Source organism: Mesoplodon mirus (genome assembly GCF_964341445.2).
Source record: "Mesoplodon mirus genome assembly, chromosome: 2".
Taxonomy (NCBI): Eukaryota; Metazoa; Chordata; class Mammalia; order Artiodactyla; family Ziphiidae; genus Mesoplodon; species Mesoplodon mirus.
Genome location: NC_138977.1, coordinates 31994707 through 32018118, shown reverse-complemented (window position 1 = coordinate 32018118; position 23412 = coordinate 31994707). Strand labels below are relative to the sequence as shown.

The following is a 23412-nucleotide window of genomic DNA, read 5'->3' as shown; positions in this document are numbered from 1 at the left end:
TCCTAGATATTTTATTCTTTTTGATGCTATTGTAAATGGGATTGTTTTATTTATTTCTCTCTCTGATAGTTCATTCTTAGTGTACAGAAACACAACAGATTTTGTATATTTATTTTGTATCCTGCAACTTCACTGAATTCATTTACTAGTTCTAATGATTTTTTGATTCATTTTTAGGATTTTCTATATGTAGTATCATGGCATCTGCAAACAGTGACAGTTTTACTTCTTTCTTTACAATTTGGATTCCTCTTATTTCTTTTTTTGTCCACATTGTCATGGCTAAGACTTCCAATACTGTATTCAATAAGAGTGATGAGAGTGGACATCCTTGTCTTGTTCCTGATCTTAGAGGAAATGCTTTCAGCTTTTCACCATTGAGTATGATTTTTGCTGTGGGTTTGTCATATATTGCCTTTATTATGTTGAGGTAGGTTCCCTCTCTATCTACTTTGTTGAGAGTTTTTATCATAAATGGATATTAAATTTTCTCAGAAGTTTTTTCTTCATCTGTTGAGATGATTGTATGGTTTTTATTATTCAGTTTGTTATGTGGTGTATCACACTGATTGATTTGCAGATATTGAAATATCCCTGCAGCCCTGGAATAAATCCTACTTGATCAGGATATGTGATCCTTTTAATGTATTGTTGAATTCGGTTTGCTAATATTTTATTGAGTATTTTTGTATCTATGTTCATCAGGGATGTTAGCCTCTAATTTTCTTTTTTTGTGGTGTCTTTGTCTGGTTTTGAAATCAAAGTGATGCTGACCTCATAGAAAGAGTACAGAGCATTCCTTGCTCTGCAATTTTTTGGAATAGTTTGAGAAGGATAAGCATTAATTCTTTTTAAATGTTTGGTAGAATTCACCTGTGAAGCCATCTGGTCCTGGATTTTTGTTTGTTGGCTTTTTTTTTTACCTGAGTAAATTTCATTTTGATAATTGGTCTGTTCATATTTTCTATTTCTTTTTTATTCAATCTTGGGATATTGTACATTTCTAGAAATTTGTCTATTTCTTCTAACTTGTTTATTTTATTGGTATATAATTGCTTGTAGTAATATCTTATGATCCTTTGTATTTCTGTGGTGTCAGTTATAACTACTGTTTCATTTCTGATTAATTTATTTTGACCTTTTTTTTCTTGATGAATCTGACTAAAGGTTTATCAATTTTGTTTATCTTTTCAAAGAACAAGCTCTTAGTTTCAGTGATCAAAATCTTAGTTTGATTGTTTTTTTTTTTTAGTCTCTGTTTTTTTCTGCTCTTATATTTATGATTTCTTTCCTTATACTAACTTTGGGTTTTGTTTGTTTTTCTTTTTCTAGTTCCCTTAGGTTTAAGGTTAGGTTGTTTATTTGAGATTTTTCTTGTTTCCTGAGGTAAGTTTGTATTGCTATAAACTTCCCTTTTAGAACTGCTTTTGCTATATCCCATGGATTTTGGATCCGTGTGTTTTAATTTTCATTTGTCTCCAGGTATGTTTTGATTTCCTCTTAATTTCTTCAGTGACCTATTCGTTGTTTAGTAACATACTGTTTAACTTCCTGGTGTTAGTGTTTATTGCAGTTTTTTACTTGTGGTTGATTTCTGCAATCTCAGAGCATTGTGGTTTGAAAAGATACTTGATATGATTTCAGTTTTTTAAATTTAATGTGACTTATTTTGTGGCCCAGTATGTGAGCTGCCCTGGAGAATGCTCCATTGCACACTTGAAAAGAATGTGTATTCTGCTGCTTTTGGATGGAATGTTCTATAAATATCTCTCCATATATTTATCTATCTAAATCCATTTTACCTAATGTGTCATTTAAAGCTTGTGTTTCCTCATTGATTTTCTGTCTGGAAGACCTGTTGATTGATGTAAGTGGAGTGTTAAAAGTCCCTTCCCATGTATTTAGGTGCTCCTGTGTTAGATGCATATGTATTTACACCCAATATCTTCTTATTGTATTGATCCATTTATCAATGTGTAATGGCTGTCTTTGTCTCTTGTTACAGTCTTTATTTTAAAGCCTATTTTATCTGATTTGAGTATTGCTACTCCAGCTTTCTTTTGACCTCCATTTGCATAGAATTCCTTTTTCCATCCCCTCACATTCAGTCTGGGTGTGGCTTAAGATCAGAAGTGAGTCTTTAGTAGACAGCATATAGATGGGTCTTGTTTTTTTAATCCATTCAGCCACTCTGTGTTTTTTGATTGAAGCATTTATTCCATTTACATTTAAAGTAATTAATAATTAGGTATGTACTTATTACCATTTTAAAAATTGTTTTGGGATTGTTTTTCAGTTCTTTTTTGCTCCTTTTTTTTTCTTTTGCTCTCTTCCCTTGTGATTTAATGACTACCTTTAGTATTATGTTTAAATTCCTTTCTATTTTTTTTGTGTGTGTGCATCTATTATAGATTTTTGGTTTTTGGTAACCATGAAATTTATATATAGCAACTCATATATGTGTGTGTGTGTGTGTGTGTGTGTGTGTGTGATTTTTTTTAAGTTGATGATCTCTCAAGTTTGAATACATTTGAATAACCCTGCATTTTAATCCCCACCAGATGTTTAATGTTTTTGACGTCATATCTTACATCATTTTGTCTTCTGTATCCCTTAACTACTTATGTTGATATAGATGATTTTACTACTTTTGTCTGTTAACCTTTCTATTAGCTTGGTAAGTTGTTGATCTACTACCTTTACTGTATATTCATCTTTACCAGTGAGATTTTTCCTTTCATAATTTTCATATCTAGTTGTAGTCTTTTCTTTTCCACTCAGAGAATTCCCTTTCACCTTTCCTGTAACACTGATTTGGTGGTGCTGAACTCTTTAAGCTTTTGCTTGTCTGAAAAACTCTTTATCTCTCCTTCAGATCTGAACGATATCCTCAACAGGTAGAGTATTCTTGGTTGTAGGTTTTTTCCTTTAATCACTTTACATATATCATGCCACTCCCTTGTGGCCTGCAAAGTTTCTGCTGAAGTGGGAGTGCTCTTGTATGTAACTAGTTGTTTTTTCTTTGCTGCTTTTAATATTCTCTCTATCTTTAATTTTTGCCATTTTGTGGACCTCTTTGATTTTATCTTGTCTGGGACTTTCTTGCTTATTGCATCTGAATGTATGTTTCTTTCCTGAGATCATGGAATATTTCAGCTATTATTATTATTTTTAACTTATTTTTTACAGTAGGCCCTTGTTTGTTATCTATTTAAAATACAGCAGTGTGTACATGTTAATCTCAAACTCTCAGTCTATCCCTCCCCACACCCACCATTCCCACCTGGTAACCATAAGTTCATTCTCTAAGTCTGTGAATCTGTTTCTGTTTTGTAAATAAGGTCATTTGTATCACTTTTTTTTTTAGATTCCACTTGTAAGTGATATCATATGATTTTTATCTTTCTCTGTCTGACTTACTTCACTTAGTATGATAATCTCCAAGTCCATCCATGTTGCTGCAAATGGCATTATTTCATTCTTTTTAATGGCTGAGTAATTTTCCATTGTATATATGTACCACATCTTCTTTATCCATTCATCCATTGATGGACGTTTAGGTTGCTTCCATGTTCTGGCTATTGTAAACAGTGCTGCAGTGAACACTGGGGTGCATGTATCTTTTTGAATTATGGTTTTCCCTGGGTATATGCTGGGATTGCTTGATCATATGGTAGTTCTATCTTTAGTTTTTTAAGGAAACTCCATACTGTTCTCCATAGTGACTGCACCAATTTACATTCCCACCAACAATGCAGGAGAGTTCCCTTTTCTCCATATCCTCTCCAGCATTTATTGTTTGTAGATTTTTTTGATGGGGATTCTGACCAGTGTGAGGTGATACCTCATTGTAGTTTTGATTTTCATTTCTCAAATAATTAGTGATGTCAAGCATCTTTTCATGTGACTCTTGGCCACCTGTATGTCTTCTTTGGAGGAATGTCTATTTAGGTCTTCTGTCCATTTTTGATTGGGTTGCTTTTTTTTTTTATATTGAGCTGCATGAGCTGCTTGTATATTTTTGAGATTAATCCTTTGTTAGTTGCTTCATTTGCAAATATTTTCTCCCATTTTGAGGGCTGCCCTTTTGTCTCATTTATGGTTTCCTTTGTTGTGCAAAAGCTTTTAACTTTAATTAGGTCCCATTTTTTTATTTTTGTTTTTATTTTCCTTACCCTATGAGGCAGGTCAAAAAGATCCTGCTGTGATTTATGTCAAAGAGTGTTCTGCTTATGTTTTCCTCTAAGAGTTTTATACTGTCTGGCCTTACATTTAGGTCTTTAATCCATTTTTAGTTTATTTTTGTGTATGGTGTTATGGAGTGTTCTAATTTCATTCTTTGACATGTAGCTGTCCAGTTTTCCCAGCACCACTTATTGAAGAGACTGTCTTTTCTCCATTGTATATTCTTGCCTCCTTTATCAAAGATAAGGTGATCATAGGTGCGTGGGTTTATCTCTGGGCTTTCTATCCTGTTCCACTCTTCTATATTTCTGTTTTTGTGCCAGTACCATCCTGTCTTGATTACTGTAGCTTTGTAGTGTAGTCTGAAGTCAGGGAGCCTGATTTCTCCAGCTCTGTTTTTCTTTCTCAATATTGTTTTGGCTGTTTGGAGTCTTTTGTGTTTCCATATAAAGTAAAAATTTTTTTCTTCTAATTCCGTGAAAAATGCCATTGGTGATTTGATATGGATTGCACTGAATCTGTAGATTGTTTTGGGTAGCATAGTCATTTTCACAATATTCATTCTTCCAATCCAAGAAAACATGGTATATCTCTCAATTTGTTTGTGTCATCTTTGATTTCTTTCATCAGTATCTTATAGTTTGCTGAATATGGGTATTTTTGCCTCCTTAGGTAGTTTTTTTCCTAGGTATTTTATTCTTTTTACACGATAGTAAATGGGATTGTTTACTTAATTTTTCTTTGTTTTCTTTTGTTGTTAGTGTATAGCAATGCAAGAGATTTCTGTATATTAATTTTATATCCTGCAACTTTACCAGATTTGTTGATTAACTCTAATAGTTTTCTGGTGGCATCTTTAGGATTTTCTATGTATAGTATCATGTCATCTGCAAACAGTGGCAATTTTATTTCTTCCTTTGTGATTTGGATTCCTTTTATTTCTTTTTCTTCTCTGATTGCTGTGGCTAGCACTTCCAAAACTATGTTGAATTATAGTGGTGAGAGTGGGCACCCTTGTCTTGTTCCTGATCTTAGAGGAAATGCTTTCAGTTTTTCACCATTGAGAATGATATTGGCTGTGGGTTTGTCATATATGGTCTTTAGTATGTTGAGGTAGGTTCCCTCTATGCCCACTTTCTGGAGAGTTTTTATCATAATTGGGGGTTGAATTTTGTCAAAAGCTTTTTCTGCATCTTTTGATATGATCATATGGTTTTTATTCTTCAATTTTTTAGTATGGTGTATCAGCTATTATTTTTTAAAATATGTTTTCTCCCCCTTTTCTCTCCCTTCTCATTCCTATACCCCTTAATGTGAATGTTAGTATGTTTGATGTTGTCTCAGGGGTTTCTTAAGCTATCCTTATTTTTTTTTAATTCTTTTTTCTGTTTAGCTTGGGTGACTTCCACTGTTTTTTCTTCCAGTTTGATGATCCCTTCCTCTATATTATCTAATCTACTGTTATTTTTTTCTAGTGTATTTTTTATTTCAGTTATTGTGTTCTGCACCTCTCTTTAGTTCTTCTTTGTATTTTCTAACTCATTGTTAAAATTCCCACTGTTTCATCCATTCTTTCCCCAAGTTTGTTGAGCATCTCTCTGATCATTACCTAAACTCTTTATTGGGTAAATTGCTTACCTTCACTTCACTTAGCATTTCTTGTGGATTTTTATCTTGTTTTTCCATTTTGAAAATATTCCTTTGTCACCTCATTTTTCTGGTTCTTTGTTTTTGTTCTTCTCTGTATTATATAGGCTGGTTATATTTTCTGATCTTGGAGAAGTGGCCTTAAGTAGTAGACATCCTATTCATCCCAGCAGCACACTCCCCGCTGTTCACCAGCGATGTATTCTCTAGGGGTGCTTCTTATATGGGCTGCGTGAGCCCTTTTGTTGTGTTAGGGCCAACTACTGTGGGTACACTGGTAGGTGTGGCTGGCCCTCAGCCCTGTTGATTGCCAGGCCCTGCCTAGTGCAGAGGCTGCTGGCCACTGATGGAAGGGGCCAAGTCCCAGGATGGGTGGCTATGGGGACCATGTTGTCCCAAGGCTGGTGCCCACTCACTGGCTAGTGAGGCCATCTCTTGATGCAGCTGGCTGAAGTGCACCAGGGGGTCATGTGTCTAGTGCCAGCCCAGTGTGGAAACAGAGACTCCGCTCTTAAAGAGAGAATGCAAAATCTCACATGCTGTACTAGTGGTCTAACACTAGCTCCATGACCCCCTAATGCAGAATCAAGTCCTGGGGTGGCTAGCTGCAAGCCAGGGAGTCCTAGAGCTAGTCTTGGCCTGCTGATAGGCAGGACCAGGTTCTGTGGATACTGGGGACTAGGGGGGTCTACCTATGGTTTCTGCTGGCTTGCTAGTGGGTTGGGCTAGTCTCTGCATTGCTAGCTGCTTAGCCTTGGGCATCACTGATGACTTGGGCAGGACTGATGACAACTGGCCTTTTGGTGAGGCGAGATTCCAGTGTTAATAGGCTAGTGGGAGGACTTCAAAATGGTGCTTGCTAGCACCAGTGCCCTAGTGGCAGCATGAGCTCCTGAAAATGGCCGTTGCCAACATCTGTGACCCCAGGGTGAGAATTGCTTGCCTCCCGCCTCTCCAGGCAACTCTCCAAGATCAGCAAGAAGTCTGACCCAGGTTCTTTTCATATTACTGCCTTTGCCCTGGGTCTTGGAGTGTGTGAGCTTTTGTGTGCACCCTCTAAGAGCAGAGGCTCTGTTTCCTACAGACCTCTGATTTTCCCAAATGCAAGTCTCACTTGCCTTCAAAGCTAGAAGTTCTGGGGACTCATCTTCTCTGTGCAGGATCCCCAGTCTGGGGAGCCCAATGTGGGGTTTAGACTCCTCGCTTCTTGGGGAAATCTCTACAATTGTGATTATCCTACTGTTTGTGGTCACCTACCCATGGGTGTTGGTCTCAACTCTACTGTGTCTTCACCCCTCCTCCCATCCTCTGTGGTTCCTTCTTTATACCTTTAGTTGTAGAAGATCTTTTCTGCTAGCCTTCAGGTCACTTTCATTGATAGTTTCTTTGTAAATAGTTGTGATTTTGGAAGGAGGGAGGCTCAGGGTCTTCCTTCTCCACCATCTTGGCCACCTTCAAGAGATTGTTAAAGAGATCTTTAGGGGCTTCCCTGGTGCCGCTGTGGTTGAGAGTCCGCCTGCCGATGAAGGGGACACGGGTTCGTGCCCCGGTCCGGGAAGATCCCACATTCCGTGGAGCAGCTGGGCCCGTGAGCCATGGCCTCTGAGCCTGTGTGTCTGGAGCCTGTGCTCCGCAATGGGAGAGGTGACAACAGTGAGAGGCCCGCGAACCACAAAGGAAAAAAAAAAGAGATCTTTAGGAGATTCTTCTATGTGTTCACTTTTTTAAAAAGTCACAAATATAATTTCATGAACTATTTAAACTAATACACACCGAGGTGGTGCTACTGTTGAAGAAAAGTGTCTTTACCTCTAGGGGATCCTGAGTATGTAGCAACAATACAACTTAAATGTACCCTTAAGCTTGTGTTAAATAGTAGAACAGCTTGTGTTCAGAAGGCACTGATAGTTCTCAAAGTCTTCACCCGTGCTCTGTCATTTACTTGTCACAACAACCAATTGAACTGAACAGGATCCTGGTCCACAAATCTTCATTATACAGTCTACCCACACAGAAGAATTTCTTTACAATATCATACAAATTGTATCCAGGTCTTGGAAGAAGTTAGGTTTTCAAGCTCTGAAGACAAATTTTGCTTGGTTTTTTTTGTTTGTTTTTAGGTCAGTGATCAAAAAATATTTGTTGACAAAATAACTGAAAAAATGAATGAATGAACATAGGGTGTGAATGTAATACATAATTCCATAATGTCTTAACTTTTTATCTGGAAGGACTCTTACCATACTTTTGAAAAACTCAATAAGTATCATGTATTGATCACAGTTTGCTCACAGATTCACAACTTTTTAATTGTTTCATTTTTATTCCTTTTATTTCAGAAGCTCTTGAAAAGTACATCAAGTTGAAAGTGAACCAGCTTGCTCTCGGGCAGGACCAGAGCCATGAACAATAATGGAACAGACCTCACCACTGGTTTCATATCCTCTATTGTAGCCATCGTTTTGTTTGGCTCAAACTTTGTACCACTTAAAAAATATGAGACTGGCGATGGTAGTTATGTTTCCTTCATTGTTAGTCTTAAATTAATTTTAAATGTGAAGTTCACTTTTTCGGTCTTTTTTAAATGATGGCTATAAAAATGAATTTTGCTGTACCTGAAGCCAAATGAATAGAGCTTTAAAAAATTCATTTGACAATGCCCATGCCATGTTATCTGACTGCTAGTCAGTATAGGATAACCTTAAGATTGTGTTTCATCATAAAGCTAGGATGGGGAAAGTCTTTTAGCCATATCTGTTATGTTTAGAAAAGAAGGAAGTTAGCTCTACTGATAACACTTGTTTTGCACACACAAATTGCCAACACAAATCATATAATAGAAAACAATTTGCACATAACACGAAACCTGTGTTTGCCTATGAGCAGTTTTGACTCTGACAAACATTAGGTGAACACAGAAAACTGCACCCAGATGAACAAAGATGCATAGTAATGCACAAAATATGCTCACACACACCTCTTCACACAACCACCAGGTCTGTTACATCACACCCATACACATCTGGTGTTCAAACCCTCATTCACCACCTTCCCAATAATTCGCAAGCTACAACACTTCTGACATCCATTTGCATAAGCCAACTTCAGATCTTTTTTAAGGTAAAGTTCCATATTTATTGCAGCATTTGTGAATGTCTTAACCACTTAACCAGTGTAAAACTGCACTACCATTTTTTTAGGCTCCTATCTTTTCTTAATAAGTTGTTGATGAAGTTTCTGAGTGTTGTTTCCTTAGCCCCATTTTCCCTCTAAGCTCTGCAGGTTTTATCACATGATTTTACACAGTACAGTGATGTTTAGGAACACACATGTCACATTATGGTAGAACTGACTGTAATGTGAATTATAGGGCAGGAGAAGCAGTAGTTGTTTTTATCTACCTGCCTTTCCTGTTAAAGCCAGGAGGAGAAATTGGGGATGTTATGGTGAAAGCCTGGGAAGCATTGTGTTTTCACTCCAATTTATGTCTTTTTTTTTTTTCAACTTTATCTCAGGCTTTTTTCTTATGTCTTTATACCACTAAGACAATAGAGTTACAAATCGTTTCCCTCCAGAGCCTGCCTTCTTCTTCCCTTTGGAGTTAGAACAGGAATGAAAAGTGCTAAAAAAATAACAAAAAACATACTAAGGGTTAGAGGACCTGACTTTTGGGTGTTCTACAAGAACCATGTGATCCCAGACAAACCTTATCCACTCTTCTGTTCTCAGTTTCTCATTGTAAAATGAAGTTCCCTTTCATCTCTGTGTTCTTACTTTTTTTGTCTTAGAGGTTAACAGCCTTTTTTTCTCTCCTCCACCGTGAGACTGAATAGAAATAGGCAAAATTTTCCAATAGAGTCAAAAGTGCTACAGAGGTCACTACAGTAGTGACCACTGTAGCTACAGTGCTACAGAGATCACTACTGGTAAGGCACACACATAACTACCTTAGTATTTTTTCCAATGTCAATGTTTTCTGTATCCTTTTAATCCCTAAACCCTCCTTCTAAGCCTCAGAAAAGTACAGATACACCTCATATCACCATGTGACCTTCAAGTAACTGGCAGATGGTAGCCCAGAGCATAGGAAGGGGAGTAGCCCTGACCTAGAAGGCTAATTCTCAGGTCTGGAATGTCTGACTCATTGCAGACACTCAACTCCAAGTGCATGAGACCTACATATGGCCACAAAGGACTTTATGTTTATCCCAAAATGGCTCATATGATCCCCAAAAGTTTAAATTACTATCATGCTATTGTGAAGTGCTTAATGCCATGTCTTTGGTGAGGAATGGCACTAAGTATAGCATCTGAATGAAAATATATAGTCTTGGTCTTGCCAACATTCTTTGGTAGAAAATTTTTGATCCCTGTTAAGCTGGAATGCACAGTGTAGAGCAAGCTTTGGAGTCAAGTTAAGTTTAAATTCCAGTTTTACAAACTGTGAGCTATTTGGACAAGTTGCTTCATCTCAGATTCATTTTCTGTCTTTGAATTAGGGTTAATTATGATGCATAGTAGTTACAAGAAATATAAGAAACATGTAAAGTGCCTGGCATATAGGCATGCAATAAATTGTGACCATTACTATAATAATTCATTGATATTCCTAAGCGCACTAATTTCCTTAGATCGGTTTGAACCAATGACACCAATTTTTTTTTTTTCAGGAATGTTTCTCCAGTGGGTACTTTGTGCTGCCATATGGTTGGTTGCCTTGGTGGTCAACCTGATATTACATTGCCCTAAGTTTTGGCCTTTTGCAATGGTTGGGGGCTGCATTTGGGCAACAGGTAATATTTGATATAATTTATTCTTTAATCATTATATGCTATGATCAAAATAAATCTGGTTCATAATAGAAGGGAACTAAATGAACAATTTAGTTTCTTTCATTTATATGCTCCATAAATATTTTTGGTAGATTCCTGACTCTTTCCTGTTAATGATTTCTTTCTTAGTTCCTGGTAGATAATTGTGATAGTAAAATTATTACTATATATTATATATATAATTATATAAAATTATTATAGGAAAAATGTTTCACTCGTTATCTGTTCAAGCATAACTCATATATTAGTTTAAGTGCTCTGGTCTTTCTGTCTTTCTTTCCCATTATGTTTGTCAGAAAATATTTATTAAACAGTTGTTTCTACTGCTATCATTTTTAGAACTTGTCCTTAAAAGTAGACAAACACAGACACATTATCATTTCAAAAGCACTGGCGGAAAAACAAAAGCAAACAAAAATCTTCCCTCTGTTGCCTTCTCACTGTTCCCTGAAGTTATATAACTAGAATTTACACCTTTGCTTGACCAATCAGGAATGTTTTTCTTCTATTAATATAAATACACCCCAGGAGAGTTTTCTTCTCTTTAACAAAGAGAAGCCCAAGTATCAAGGCTCTCTAGAGGCAATTTGATTAAAAGAAAATACATTTTTAAACGTTAAAAATGTATTGAGTAACTACTTAATTTGAATTTCTACAGAATTAAGTGTTTTAGTGAAGATTATGAGTTGGAGGACAAAAGAGTTAACTTTTAAATTTCCACTACAGTTGTGATTATTATAGCTCACTTATACCTTAGTATGCTTATGATTGTCACGTCTAATGGGAGAGGGGAACAGAGAAAGCAACCATTCGTCCTGCAGATCGGGGATGCTGTAGGTTACAGTAGCTGATTGTATGTGGGGAGCAGAGGAAAGGGAGGACCCAATGGTGATGTAGGGATTTTCTCGTAAGTGATTAGGAGAGTGATGGTGTCATTGACTTGGATGAGGAAAACAGGGAAAAGAACGTGTCTGAAAGGGAAAATATTGAGTTCAACTGGGACCTTTTGAGCTGAAAGTTCCTGGTGTTGGAAATTTCTTTTTTTTTTTTTCTTTTTATAAATTTATTTATTTTGGGCTCTGTTGGGTCTTCGTTGGTGCGTGCAGGCTTTCTCTAGTTGCGGCGAGCGGGAGCTACTCTTCAATGCGGTGCGCAGGCTTCTCATTGCTGTGGCTTCTCTTGTTGCAGAGCACGGGCTCTAGGCATGTGGGCTTCAGTAGCTGTGACTCACGGGCTACAGAGCGCAGGCTCAGTAGTTGTGGCTCACAGGCTTAGCTGCTCCACGGCATGTGGGATCTTCCCAGACCAGGGCTCGAACCTGTGTCCCCTGCATTGGCAGGTGGATTCTTAACCACTGAGCCACGAGGGAAGCCCCGGAAATTTCTTATTGGCACTAAAACTCTGGAGAAGGTCCAGGCTAGCACTGGAAGCATGTGACTCTAGCTGATAGCTGAAACCATGAAACTAGTCAAGTACCCAAAGAAGAATATAGCAAGAAGAGGGGTGTGTTCTAGGGAAAATATTCAGAGGGCATCTAAATCCGGAAGGTGTGATGAGAAAGAGCAACCAGAGAAAGAGAGAAATAGGAGGGACCTGGGAGATGAAGAGATCTTGGAAACCAAGAGAGGGAACCTTTCCAGAGGAGATTGACTGAGACCAGACAGCCAATCAAGAACTGGAAAGACCAACCATGAGTTTAGTCCTGAGCACAAAGCACTGGGTGCAGGAATCCAGAAGACAAGTTGGTGAGCATGGGAGAGCAAAGTCTGGGGCCGTACTGGGACAGGACCATCTGCCAGTGGTTGGCCCTGGTTTGAGTCGTAGGGGATTGTCACTACTGATTTTATCATTGACCAGCTTCTGCAAAAACACATAAAACAGAGACCTACACTAAGGATGAAGAGCATTGGTGCAGTTAGGCAAGGAGCTAATTCAACATTTTCTCTGTAGGATTTTGCCCTAAGCCTGGCTCTTTTAGCAGTCATAATCATGAGTTTTAATGCCAAAACATGTGGCTGTTTTATTTTTTAAATGATGAATTGCACTTTACTAAGTTTGTCCAAATCCCATAAGCTTTTTTTTCATTTTTATTAAATCTTTATTTTGTTTTATTTTTTAAATTTTTTATTGGGGTGTAGTTGATTTACAATGTTGTGTTAGTTTCTGCTGTACAGCAAAGTGAATCAGTTATACATATACATATAACCACTCTTTTTTAAGATTCTTTTCCCATATAGGTCATTACAGAGTATTGAGTAGAGTTCCCTGTGCTGTACAGTATGTCCTTATTAGTTAGCTATTTTATATATAGAAGTGTCTATGTGTCAATCCCACTCTTCCAATTTGTCCCTCCACCCCTCTTACCCCCTGATAACCATAAATTTATTTTCTACATCTGTAACTATTTCTGTTTTGCAGATAAGTTTACTTGTAGCCCTCTTTTAGGTTCCACATGTAAGCAATATCATATGATATTTGTCTTTGTCTGACTTACTTCACTTAGTATGATCATCTCTAGGTCCATCCACGTTGGTGCAAATGGCATTATTTCATTCCTTTTTATGGCAGAGAAATATTCCATTGTATATACGTACCACATCTTCTTTATCCATTCCTCTGTTGATGGACATTTAGGTTGCTTCCATGGCTATTGTAAATGCAAATCAAAACTACAATGAGGTATCACCTTACACCGGTCAGAATGGCCATCATCAAAAAACCTGCAAACAATAAATGCTGGTGAAGATGTGGAGAAAAGGGAACCCTCCCATGAGCTTCAGTTGAAATTAAAATAAAAATTAATTCAATTGATAAACTTGTTTTCTGTATTGGAAATAACACCTTTCTTCTGTATATTTCATCTACAGGAAACATTGCGGTTGTCCCAATTATCAAAACCATTGGTTTGGGCCTTGGAATCTTAATCTGGGGATCATTTAATGCCTTAATCGGCTGGGCAAGCTCAAGGTAACACAAAGCAAAGTTTCAACTATGATTCTCTGCACTCACACTCTGTATAAGGCCAGTGCTAAGAATGGGACTAGCTGAGAGGAATAATGCTTAGTTCCTACCTTCACAGAGGTCACTACTGGTAAGGAATACATATGCTGGTAAGGAATACATAACATATGCTACCTTGAATTACTATTTCCCTTAAGTTCTAAAGAAGTGATCTAACACTCTGATCAAGATAAAGAGTTGTCTCTAGGGAAAAAAGTAGGGAGAGAGAAAGGACACTGTTATTTATGTTCCCTTTCTATGTGTGGCAATTTGCTGGACATATTATATACATTATTCCCATCTCATTTTCACAACTATATGAGGTAAGTGCTATCTTATAAGAGAACTGACACACAAAGAAGATGAGGAACTTGCTGAAGTTCACAGAGCTACTCAGCCAGATTCAAACCCAGGCCTGCTGATTCTAAAGCCCATATTCTTCCCTCTAGGGTCTAAGCCAGTGTCAGCAAACCCTGGTCCCGCTTCCCAGACATTTTTGTAAATAAAGTGATATTGGAACACAGCCACACACATCCGTTTAAGGAGTGTCTGTGACTGCTTGTTCCCTAGAATGGTAGAGGTGAGTAGTTGCAAGAGGCCACCCAGCCCGCAAAGCCTAAAATATTTACCCTCTGGCCCTTTAAGGGAAAGTTTGCCAACCCCCAGCTCTAGAGCTGAGCTGTCCAGATAGGGTCACCACAAGCCACATGTGGCCACGTGTATTTAAATTTAAATTAATTAAAATGTGATAAAGTTAAGCATCGAGTTCCTCGGCTGCACTGGCCACGTGTCAAGTGCTCCATCGCCATATCTGGCGGAAGCTGCCCTATATTCCGGTGCAGCCTGGGAACAGCTTCATCATCTGAGAAGATCCTCTTGGACTGCACCATCCTCAGTCAGCATTAAGATGAGCATTCAAGTTGAGTTTGGGAAAATAAATAAAAAGGGGGCTTTTACTCTAACCTTGCTTTCTGGGCCCCTCTTCCCGCTCAAAACACTACAACAAGCTCAGTTATAACAAAGCCAACTAACTTCCAGTACATTCTTTCCTGTCCTTTCCTCATCCCCGCCCTGCTTTTTACAAGTGCTATTTTCTTTTTCCTGTCCTTGCCTCCTTTCTCTGGCCCTGGGTGGTTCACAGTGATTGTCGGTGATGATCACTACAACCTCAAGACATGGGGAAAAAAAAAAAGAATTTAAAGGGATGCCAAAGAGCAGGGATCTTTACCCAAGCAGTTACTGAAGTCTATTTCAAATATTATACAAAGTAGCAGTCAACTCATCAGCATTCAATTATCCACTTAATCTATTTTTTTCTTCCTTCTTCCTTAGTCTTAATGAGGAAGGGACTTTTCTTTTAGACAAGTACTTTTACATATACTAGCTCATTTAATCTTAAGAAACCTGTACGTGAGGTATAATTGTAGGTATAATTGTACCAGTTTTAAACATGGGAAATTGAGGCACAATAAAGATAGTTAACTTATCCAAGTCACAGGTAGTAGGTGAGGGACCTAGGATTTCAATCCAGGAATCTGACCCCGAGTCAATGGCCTTAAACACTGTGATGAACACATATTCAACAGTATCTGCTTTTCCAGGTTTGGCTGGTTTGGAATGGATGCAGAAGAGGTGTCAAAACCACTGCTCAATTACATCGGAGCCGGGCTGTCAGTAGTAAGGTACATGGCCATTTCTTATGATTTAACTTTTCTTCCCAACACTCAGAACACTTGTTAAAGATCCTGATGTGTTTACATTGCTTTACACCCACGTCTCATCAATCAACATGATTTTTTCTCAGATTCTTCATTTACATTGACAGGCATGGCTTCAGAGGACAGAAAGTATCAGCTCTGGGGTCAGGGGCCCCAGCCTCAGTGGTCAAAACTCTGGGAAACCTTTTAGCTAATGTGAAGCTCATTTTCATTATCTGTAATATTCAGAAAAATCATAAGACATAGCTCATAAATGAGGATCAAATAGAATTAAAGTATTTTGCGAACTAGAAAATGCTATAAGTCAACGTTATTCTGGCTTCCTGGTGCTCTGAAATAGCCACTGATTCTCTCTTATTACTCATGTATTCTTTGCCACTCAGTTCCCACTTTCCTGTCACATCACTCAGCTCTTCTCAACCCGCTCAGTTAACCACTCTCTCACCTGTGACAACACACACTCATGTAAATACCTGTTTGGGGATGTCTAGTTATATTCACTGTCTGAATGGCAGTGTTCAGTCCATAAAACCATCACAGAATTAGGTCACCTTAGATTTGGTCCCTTTTCCTCTCTAGAGTCCATCTGTATTTCCTGTCAGCGCCTCTCATAATGGATAGTATTGCCTGCGAAGATTTTAGTACTTTTTTATTCTTCAGGGAAAGAACACTGTATTTCCCTTCCTCCTGCGGTTGATGGCTTTTCTCCAGGCACATTCAGGAACAATCTCTTTGTCGTTGAAGTGTTGCCTTAGAGAGTTCTTCCAGGCCAATCGGAGAGGAAATAACATTGATTATTCTAAAATAGCAGATTCTTGACATTTTTGGTTAGAGGCAATTTTGTATATTTTGTACAATTCACATAGCATTCGAGCTTTGAAGAGCTCTCTCAAAAAAAACTTTTCTTTACACCCCAAAATTGGAATGTAGAATGCCTTCGTCTTGACTTAATGATAACTTGAGGCCAATTTATCCAGTCCATCAGGCTTTGTTTTTCTCCATGTTCCTTCTTCCTTTAGAAAGTGTACGTTCTCTAAAATTACAAATTATTCACGTTCTATCACTTCTACTTGTGTGACCTTGGGCAAATCACGTAATTTCTTTAAACCCTGGTTTCTTCATCTGGGAATAAAGTGGGGATAATTGCACCAGCTTCATAGGATATTTTGAGGATTAAATAAATATGCTCAGTGCTATGTATAGTGCTAGATACATGGCTAATGCTCTATATGGTAGGTAATTTTAATTACAATAGTCACTCTTTTAATTAATAACTATTTCATGTTTGGTTACTGTTACCCCCTTGGGCCTATGTTGTCCAACTCAACAGTTAACTAGCCAGCGTGTCTGGGAGTCACCCAACTTAGTCTGGATCTTGGTCTGAGGCAGGAAAATGCAGTGATCTCTTCTGTGGTGCATCCTGGCTCTCTTCTAAGTTTCTTTTGTTGACCTGAAACAAATAGACGGCCAGATTGTCCCCAGCAAAAATAGGTTTATTCAGGATCAGCAGAGAATTGCAGTTTGGGGTCTGCAACCATGGCGAGCCAGTACAAGTCCCTCACATCAAGGGAAGGAGAATGCTTTTATAGAGGACACAGGGAAGTTGGGAGGGTTATAGTAAACAAGAAGTCCATGGCTGTGCATTGGCTGAGGACTGACCAGGAAGGAAGAGAGGTCTGCCTCTTTCCTGTTGGGCTCTGCTATGATCACAGGGCATGTGAGCTCCCCATTCTGGTCTCTCGACTCTATTTACCTGAGGGTTATGTTTGTTAATATTTTTAACCCTTTACTAAAAGGAATTTCTGGAACCTTTCCATTTTAACTCCGTTAAATCTGTTTGTTCTGAAGGGAATTCATTGAAATGACTTGGAGTTTCATAGCCAGTATAAGGAAACTTGGAATCTGGTTACATTGGCTTAGGATGTTGCTTTTCTTTTTAAAATGGAAACAATTGCTCCCATCCTCTGTACAGTCAATGGTAAAGCGTTGCTAAGGTCATGTCTAGCCTTACGTCTTCCCTACGTGTTATCCAGGGTAAGTATCAGTCAGTCTCCATATCCAAGATCACCCCAGGCATCTTAAACAGCAGAGGATTTAGCACAGGGAATTGTTGACAAAAAGTGTTATAAATCCCAAAAGAGCAAAGGGAGAAGGCGGCATCACCCAAAGCCCCAGGGCACCCACTCCAGCTGGCACTGTGGGGAGAAATGTGTCTGCCCTGAGCTGCTGACATCCCTGCAGCCACCAAAGGCAAGATGATGCCCGACCCCACCCCACCCCCACCGCTGGCAAAGCCGAGATGAAGCACAGTTTGGGCAAATGTAATTTTCAGTCTCCTAGTCCCCATAGTTCAGGGTGGAAGTGGAGTGGATGCCAAGAAACAAAGTCCAGGACACTCTCTTAGACGTGTTTCAGTGAAGATCCAGGAGTCGGAGTTCACAAGAAGACAGATTTCCTTTTCAATTAAAAAAAGGCTTTGAGGACTTCCCTGGTGGCACAGTGGTTAAGAATCCACCTGCCAATGCAGGGGACACTGGTTCGAGCCCTGGTCTGGGAAGAGCCCACATGTCTCGGAGCAAATAAGCCCATGTGCCACAACTACTGAGCCTGCACTCTAGAGCCCTCGAGCCATAACTACTGAGCCCATGTGCCACAACTACTGAGTACACATGCTACAACTACTGAGCCCAGGAGCCACAACTCCTGAGCCTGCGTGCCTCAACTACTGAAGCCTGCATGCCTAGAGCCCGTGCTCCGCAACAAGAGAAGCCACCGCAGTGAGAAGCCCGTACACCACAACGAAGAGTAACCCCCGCTCGCCAAAACTAGAGAAAGCCTGCGTGCAGCAATGAAGACCCAATGCAGCCAAAAATAAATAAATTAAAATTTTTTAAAAAAGGCTTTGAATTATCCTTGAATCTACTCTCCATTCTTTTCTCTACTTCCTTAACTTGCTTCCTCTGTAGAGTTGTGTTGTGAAGAAACCCAGATCTTTGATTCTAGCGGTTAGCTTTCTTCAGAGCCACAGTCCTTACATAGAACTGCGGACCAGGCTAAACATCTCGACATGCATGTCCCCCGGGTGCCTCCTACTCCATCTCAGGTGGGGCTACCTGTGGAAGGGGATCCTGCCAGGTCAGGCACAAGGTCAGCCCTGCACAAACCCTGGGCTGGTGGTTCCTTTCTATTTGCCCTCAACATTTCCCAATCAGAATTACTTTTCTTACTTTAGCCTTCCCTGAAAACTGGTCCCTCTTCCTGCGTTCCTTCTCTCTGTAGATGGTATTAGCCACAGTCATTCAAATTCAGAACCTCGGGCATCTTGAATTTTTTTCCTTTGTACCCGACCCCGTATCAAATCCTGTAAAATTCTTTCTGAATCTTTCACAGGTTCCTCCTCTCCTTTCCCTTGGTCCCATACTACCTACCCACTGGTATACAGTTGTAAAAATCTCACATCTCAGTCCCCTAGTTCCATTCTTTTCTGTTGCCAGTATGACTTGCTTGTATCTGCTCTCAAATCAGGACATCACTCTTCTATTTAGGAACCCCTGAAGGCTCCCCACTGGATTCAGAGTAAATCTGTCTCCTTAATCCAGCATGTCCTCCACAGTTAGAGATTCAACACTTCTTCCTAGCACAGTTTCGCCCTGGGTTGTCAGTTCACTGACCCAGGATTACTTATCATACCCGACACTTCCTTCAGCCCCAAAAGCCCTTTCCTCTGCCTCCCTGAAATATCAGTTAAGATTTCCCATTCTATATGATGTTTTCTTGATCTTCTTCTTCCTAATTATCAATAGAATGAGTCGCCCCTAAACTCCCATTGTATTTTGCACTTCTTCTATTACCCACATTCTCAGGGTCTGTGTTGTATTATTCAGACAACCCTCTTTATCCTTAAACTATGAGATCCTGAAGGACAAAGTCTGTTATTTTCTTTGTGCACCATTTCTCCCACCATCACTATCAGACTTCGCTGCACGGTGCTTGACATATAATAGATGCTGTTGAAATCAGTTGTCAGTGTAAACACACACGTGAGTTTTACTAATAGTAATGTGTATAGGGTTGCAAATCTAGGGAAATTGGAAAGGTTGAAAGTATAGAGAAGTACCCTTGTGTATAACATATTGATTTATTTTTAGTTTCCCATGCTTTTGAAAGCATTCACAGACTCGATCATGGAACTTTGTGTTTGACACACTGTACCAAGTTCTTCAAGTCTGTAGCCCAGAAGACCTTGTGATCTATTTGGCTTTATGTTCATATCCATAAGATACATCTCATTACCTTGTCCTAACTTAGTGCCACCAGATTCCCTCTTGACCTAATTGAGCTGGATTGTTCTTTCTGACTTACCCATTTTATGTCTAGTACAAAGGCTCAGACCACTGATTCCTTAGTCTTCATTTCTTCTTCATGCTCAGCACCCCGTCTCCCATCCAATTTGTAGTTAAGCTTCTCAACTGACTAACATATTTTGAGATTTTATCATGTGCCAAAAAGTATCCTGAGAATTTTGTAGCCATTACTATTTAATTCTCATCGCAGTTCTGTAAAGTGGGTATATCTCCATTTTTTATTTTATTTAAAAAAATCTTTTGGCTGCATGTGGGCTTTCTCTAGTTGTGGTGAACAGGGGCAACTCTTCATTGTGGTGTGTGGGCTTCTCGTTGCGGTGGCTTCTCCTGTTGCAGAGCCCGGGCTCTAGGTGTGCAGGCTTCAGTAGTTGTGGCTCGTGGGCTTAGTAGTTGTGGCACATGGGCTTCAGTAGTTGTGGTGCATGGATTTAGTTGCTCTTTGGCATGTGGGAGCTTCCCAGACCAAGGCTTGAACCCGTGTCCCCTGCATTGGCAGGCGATTCTCAACCACTGCGCCACCAGGGAAGCCCCTCCCCATTTTTTAGATGAAAAAAATTGAGGGTCAGAGAGATTAAGTGATTTGTTGGAGGGTCACACAGTTGTTTGAAGAAGCACTCTAGGGCTTTTCTCTGTGTCCTTCAAGTATATTTCTAACATATCATCCTCTATTGCTATTAGAAAAACAGATAGGTCTATACAAAGTAGAGGGTTTTCATGGTAACTTTGAGAAGAAAATGCAGTTGCAGTGTCTAATGTTAGCTTTGTGAATTAACATGTATATGAGAGCACACACATGCCTATTTAACAATTAAGATAGACACATATAATCAGGTTTTATGCATTCAGTTTTACTGAGTGTCAGGTACTTCGATGACCTTGAAGCAGATGGAAAATGTGGTTCCTATCTTCTATTGAATTGGAAAGTCTTTAGAGAAAAAAAATTACATGGACCTGTGGCAGATGGTCTGGACCGTGTGATGACAATTCTCAGTGTTTCGGGAATTCAGAGAAGAGGAAGATAGGGGAGGACTGGCTGGGGGTGGGTCTCCCTTCTCACAGTCAGCACTTCACTTCTTCTCTAGTTTGGGTAAGAGGTGAGGACACAGTGTGTCCAGCTAAGGAAGGCTCACAAGCACGACGTACAAGCTTGGAGCAGGGGCTGGTCAGGGAAAGAAGTCCATGGGGGAATTATGTTGAGAAAGTTTGAATGGGGCATGAAGCAGAGAGCAGTAAAAATCAAAGTGAAACTTCAATTTCCTATGGAAGGGAATATGGAACCATTCAAGTTTATAAAGCAGCCAAGAGACTGAACTAAGGAAGCTAACTCGACATTTTAAATTTTTGTACAAAAGATAGCACATCTGGGTTCACTAGTCTGCACTCAGCTACCTATACTATTTCAGTCTCATGTGTGCTTTGAAAACTTCTTATATTGCTTTAACTTTTGAACCATGCAAATGTTTTTAAAAAGGAATATCAAAAGTATACCAAAGTCGTCAGTTTCCTTCAGTTAATTTAATATTTTAACACGTTTTAGCGTTTTGGCGAGTTTCAAAAGTCAAGGTCGGTGAAGCATTTGTTACAAAGATACTGGACATGAATAGTCAGTGCCTTGGGAGAGAGAGGTTAAAGGGCAAAAAGGCATTAGGCTTAAGTGTGTGTTTTTATCTCTTAAAATATACTCTGGAGGTCTTTCCATATCAGAGCACAGAGGGCATCCTCATTCCTTTTTCATGGTTGTGTCATATTCCACTGGATGACCATGAAGGTCAGCTCACCTGAATGTGGCTGTGCTTGTGTTAGAGGTCCCAGAGCAGGACTGGTAGGGTCAGGAGTGGACACACCTATGCCTTTGGTACATGGCCTCAGGGTGTCCTCTGCAGGGGTCACACAGTTCTGCACTCACACCAGTTGTACTTATCCCCTCGAGTTTGTCCAGTTGAGGATGTTAAGCTTTGGGGGGTTTGTCAATAGAACAGGTGAGATATATTATTTCAAGGTGTTTCCATTTGTGTTTTTTACCATGTGATTCCAGGGTTAAGCATGAATAAAAAGAAAGATGGGGCCATTGACTGAAACAAGAAAATCAGGAGAAAGATCTGATTTAGGAGGGAAGCTTATGAGTCTAGCTTTTAAGCTATTGTAATTAAGGAAAAGGAGAGATGTCAAAGAGAACGGCCGTGCTAGAGAAATGACAGGACCCCTGAAGAGGCAGTTTGGAAGTAATCATCATATCATTAAGACTAAATTTAAGCTGTGTTTTCCCTTAAAATTTGGACAACTTAATGTGAACCAGAGTTGTGATAAATGTCACTAAAATTTCTTTTCTTTGCAGCGCTTTCATATTTTTGTTCATCAAAAGCAAAATACCAAATAACACATATTCTGTGGACACCACACCATTAATAACAGAGCATGTGAGTAGAGAATGAGAACCACCTTGATCTGAAACATATAATTAAGACAAAAGGAAAATGCATGGATTTGAACTCAGATAAGAGGGTAATGGGGTGTTTTTTTAAATCAGGGCTATCTGAAATATTTTAGCATATTTATTATGTCTAGGTCTATGTAGCAATCAATATTTCCACAGTAAAGATGCTCAACAAACACAGAGGTCGACTTATTTTTATTAACAGTAGATCCCTCCTAGGAAGATGTGCACACAAGCCCATATTTTGGAATAACTTAAGGATTTCTGCAGTACGGGAATGCTGAATACTGAAGAGGAACATGAAAGTGACTTTAGAAAGGGGGAGGAAGGAGGCTTTAAAGTAGGGCTGGGGGGGGGCACAGGCCACAGATAAGACAAAGCCAGTGAAAGGGTAAATCAAATCACACGAAAGTGGGAATTAGACTTGACTTTCTTCTATTTCTCTTTTCTGCTGTATCCCATTCCACTCAAAGGTGAAGACAGGAAATATGTAAGGAGTCACTGTTTTGACCCTGAAGGACATAAATTAGTCTGGAATAGCATGTCTAGGTTAAACAGGGGCAACCTTTACAAGACAGCCCGCAGCACTAGGGCCAGTGGCTCCGTATACAGAAGTGGTTCCAGGGCAAACCGCCATGGCCATGAGCGCAGATTCCAGCGCCACGGGTGCTGAGTGTCTCAAGCGCCTGCTGAGGGCCCAGTGCTGGCTGCCGCCCTTGAAATCCCACCTCCCACCCACACACTGAGGCGCTGCCTCCCTGGAAGGCGCTGCCTCTACTCCTTACTTCAAAATGAATCGTTTCTTCCCCTTCCTTCTTCCCCTATCAAAACTCTTATCAACTAAGGTGACAGAAACCTTAGTTAAATTGACACTAAAGTCAAATAATAAGTAGCTTAGGTGTTAGAGGAAAGAGATGTATTGATCCGTAGGCCTCTCTGATCAGGAAGATGTTTCAGAGAGAATGAAGGAGTGAGACGGGGAGAAGGTGTCTGGTATTCCTTGCCCACTTTAGGGACCCAGATACCTCCTAACCAACTTCCTTGCAAACAAAGGGGGAAGAAAGGAAGATAAATGCAACTTGGTTAAAGCTACAGAGCAGGCTAATGGCCTTAGATTTTTCCATCAAGATGGAAGTATGTAAGCAAACTTAAATTTAAAGATACATAAAAAGTATTGGTTACGATGCTGCTGCACATCACGAGCTGCTCGTGGGGTGAGAAAGCATGGTTGC

At 39.4% G+C, this 23412-nt stretch overlaps 1 protein-coding gene across 2 annotated transcripts in view; it reads left to right on the top strand.

The window, feature by feature from the left end:
• TMEM144 (transmembrane protein 144) overlaps nt 1-23412 on the top strand; it is a 46945-nt gene that overhangs the window by 4829 nt on the left and 18704 nt on the right. Inside the window, exons 2-6 of one of the 2 annotated variants that reach the window (XM_082602361.1) lie at nt 8172-8343; nt 10503-10625; nt 13532-13631; nt 15266-15346; nt 22082-22163. In XM_082602361.1, the coding sequence (XP_082458487.1) occupies nt 8235-8343; nt 10503-10625; nt 13532-13631; nt 15266-15346; nt 22082-22163 (495 nt within the window). In that variant the 5' untranslated portion in view covers nt 8172-8234. Of the gene's footprint in view, nt 1-8171; nt 8344-10502; nt 10626-13531; nt 13632-14164; nt 14245-15265; nt 15347-22081; nt 22164-23412 lie in introns of those variants that run through there. The other variant, XM_082602362.1, reaches the window with a different exon arrangement.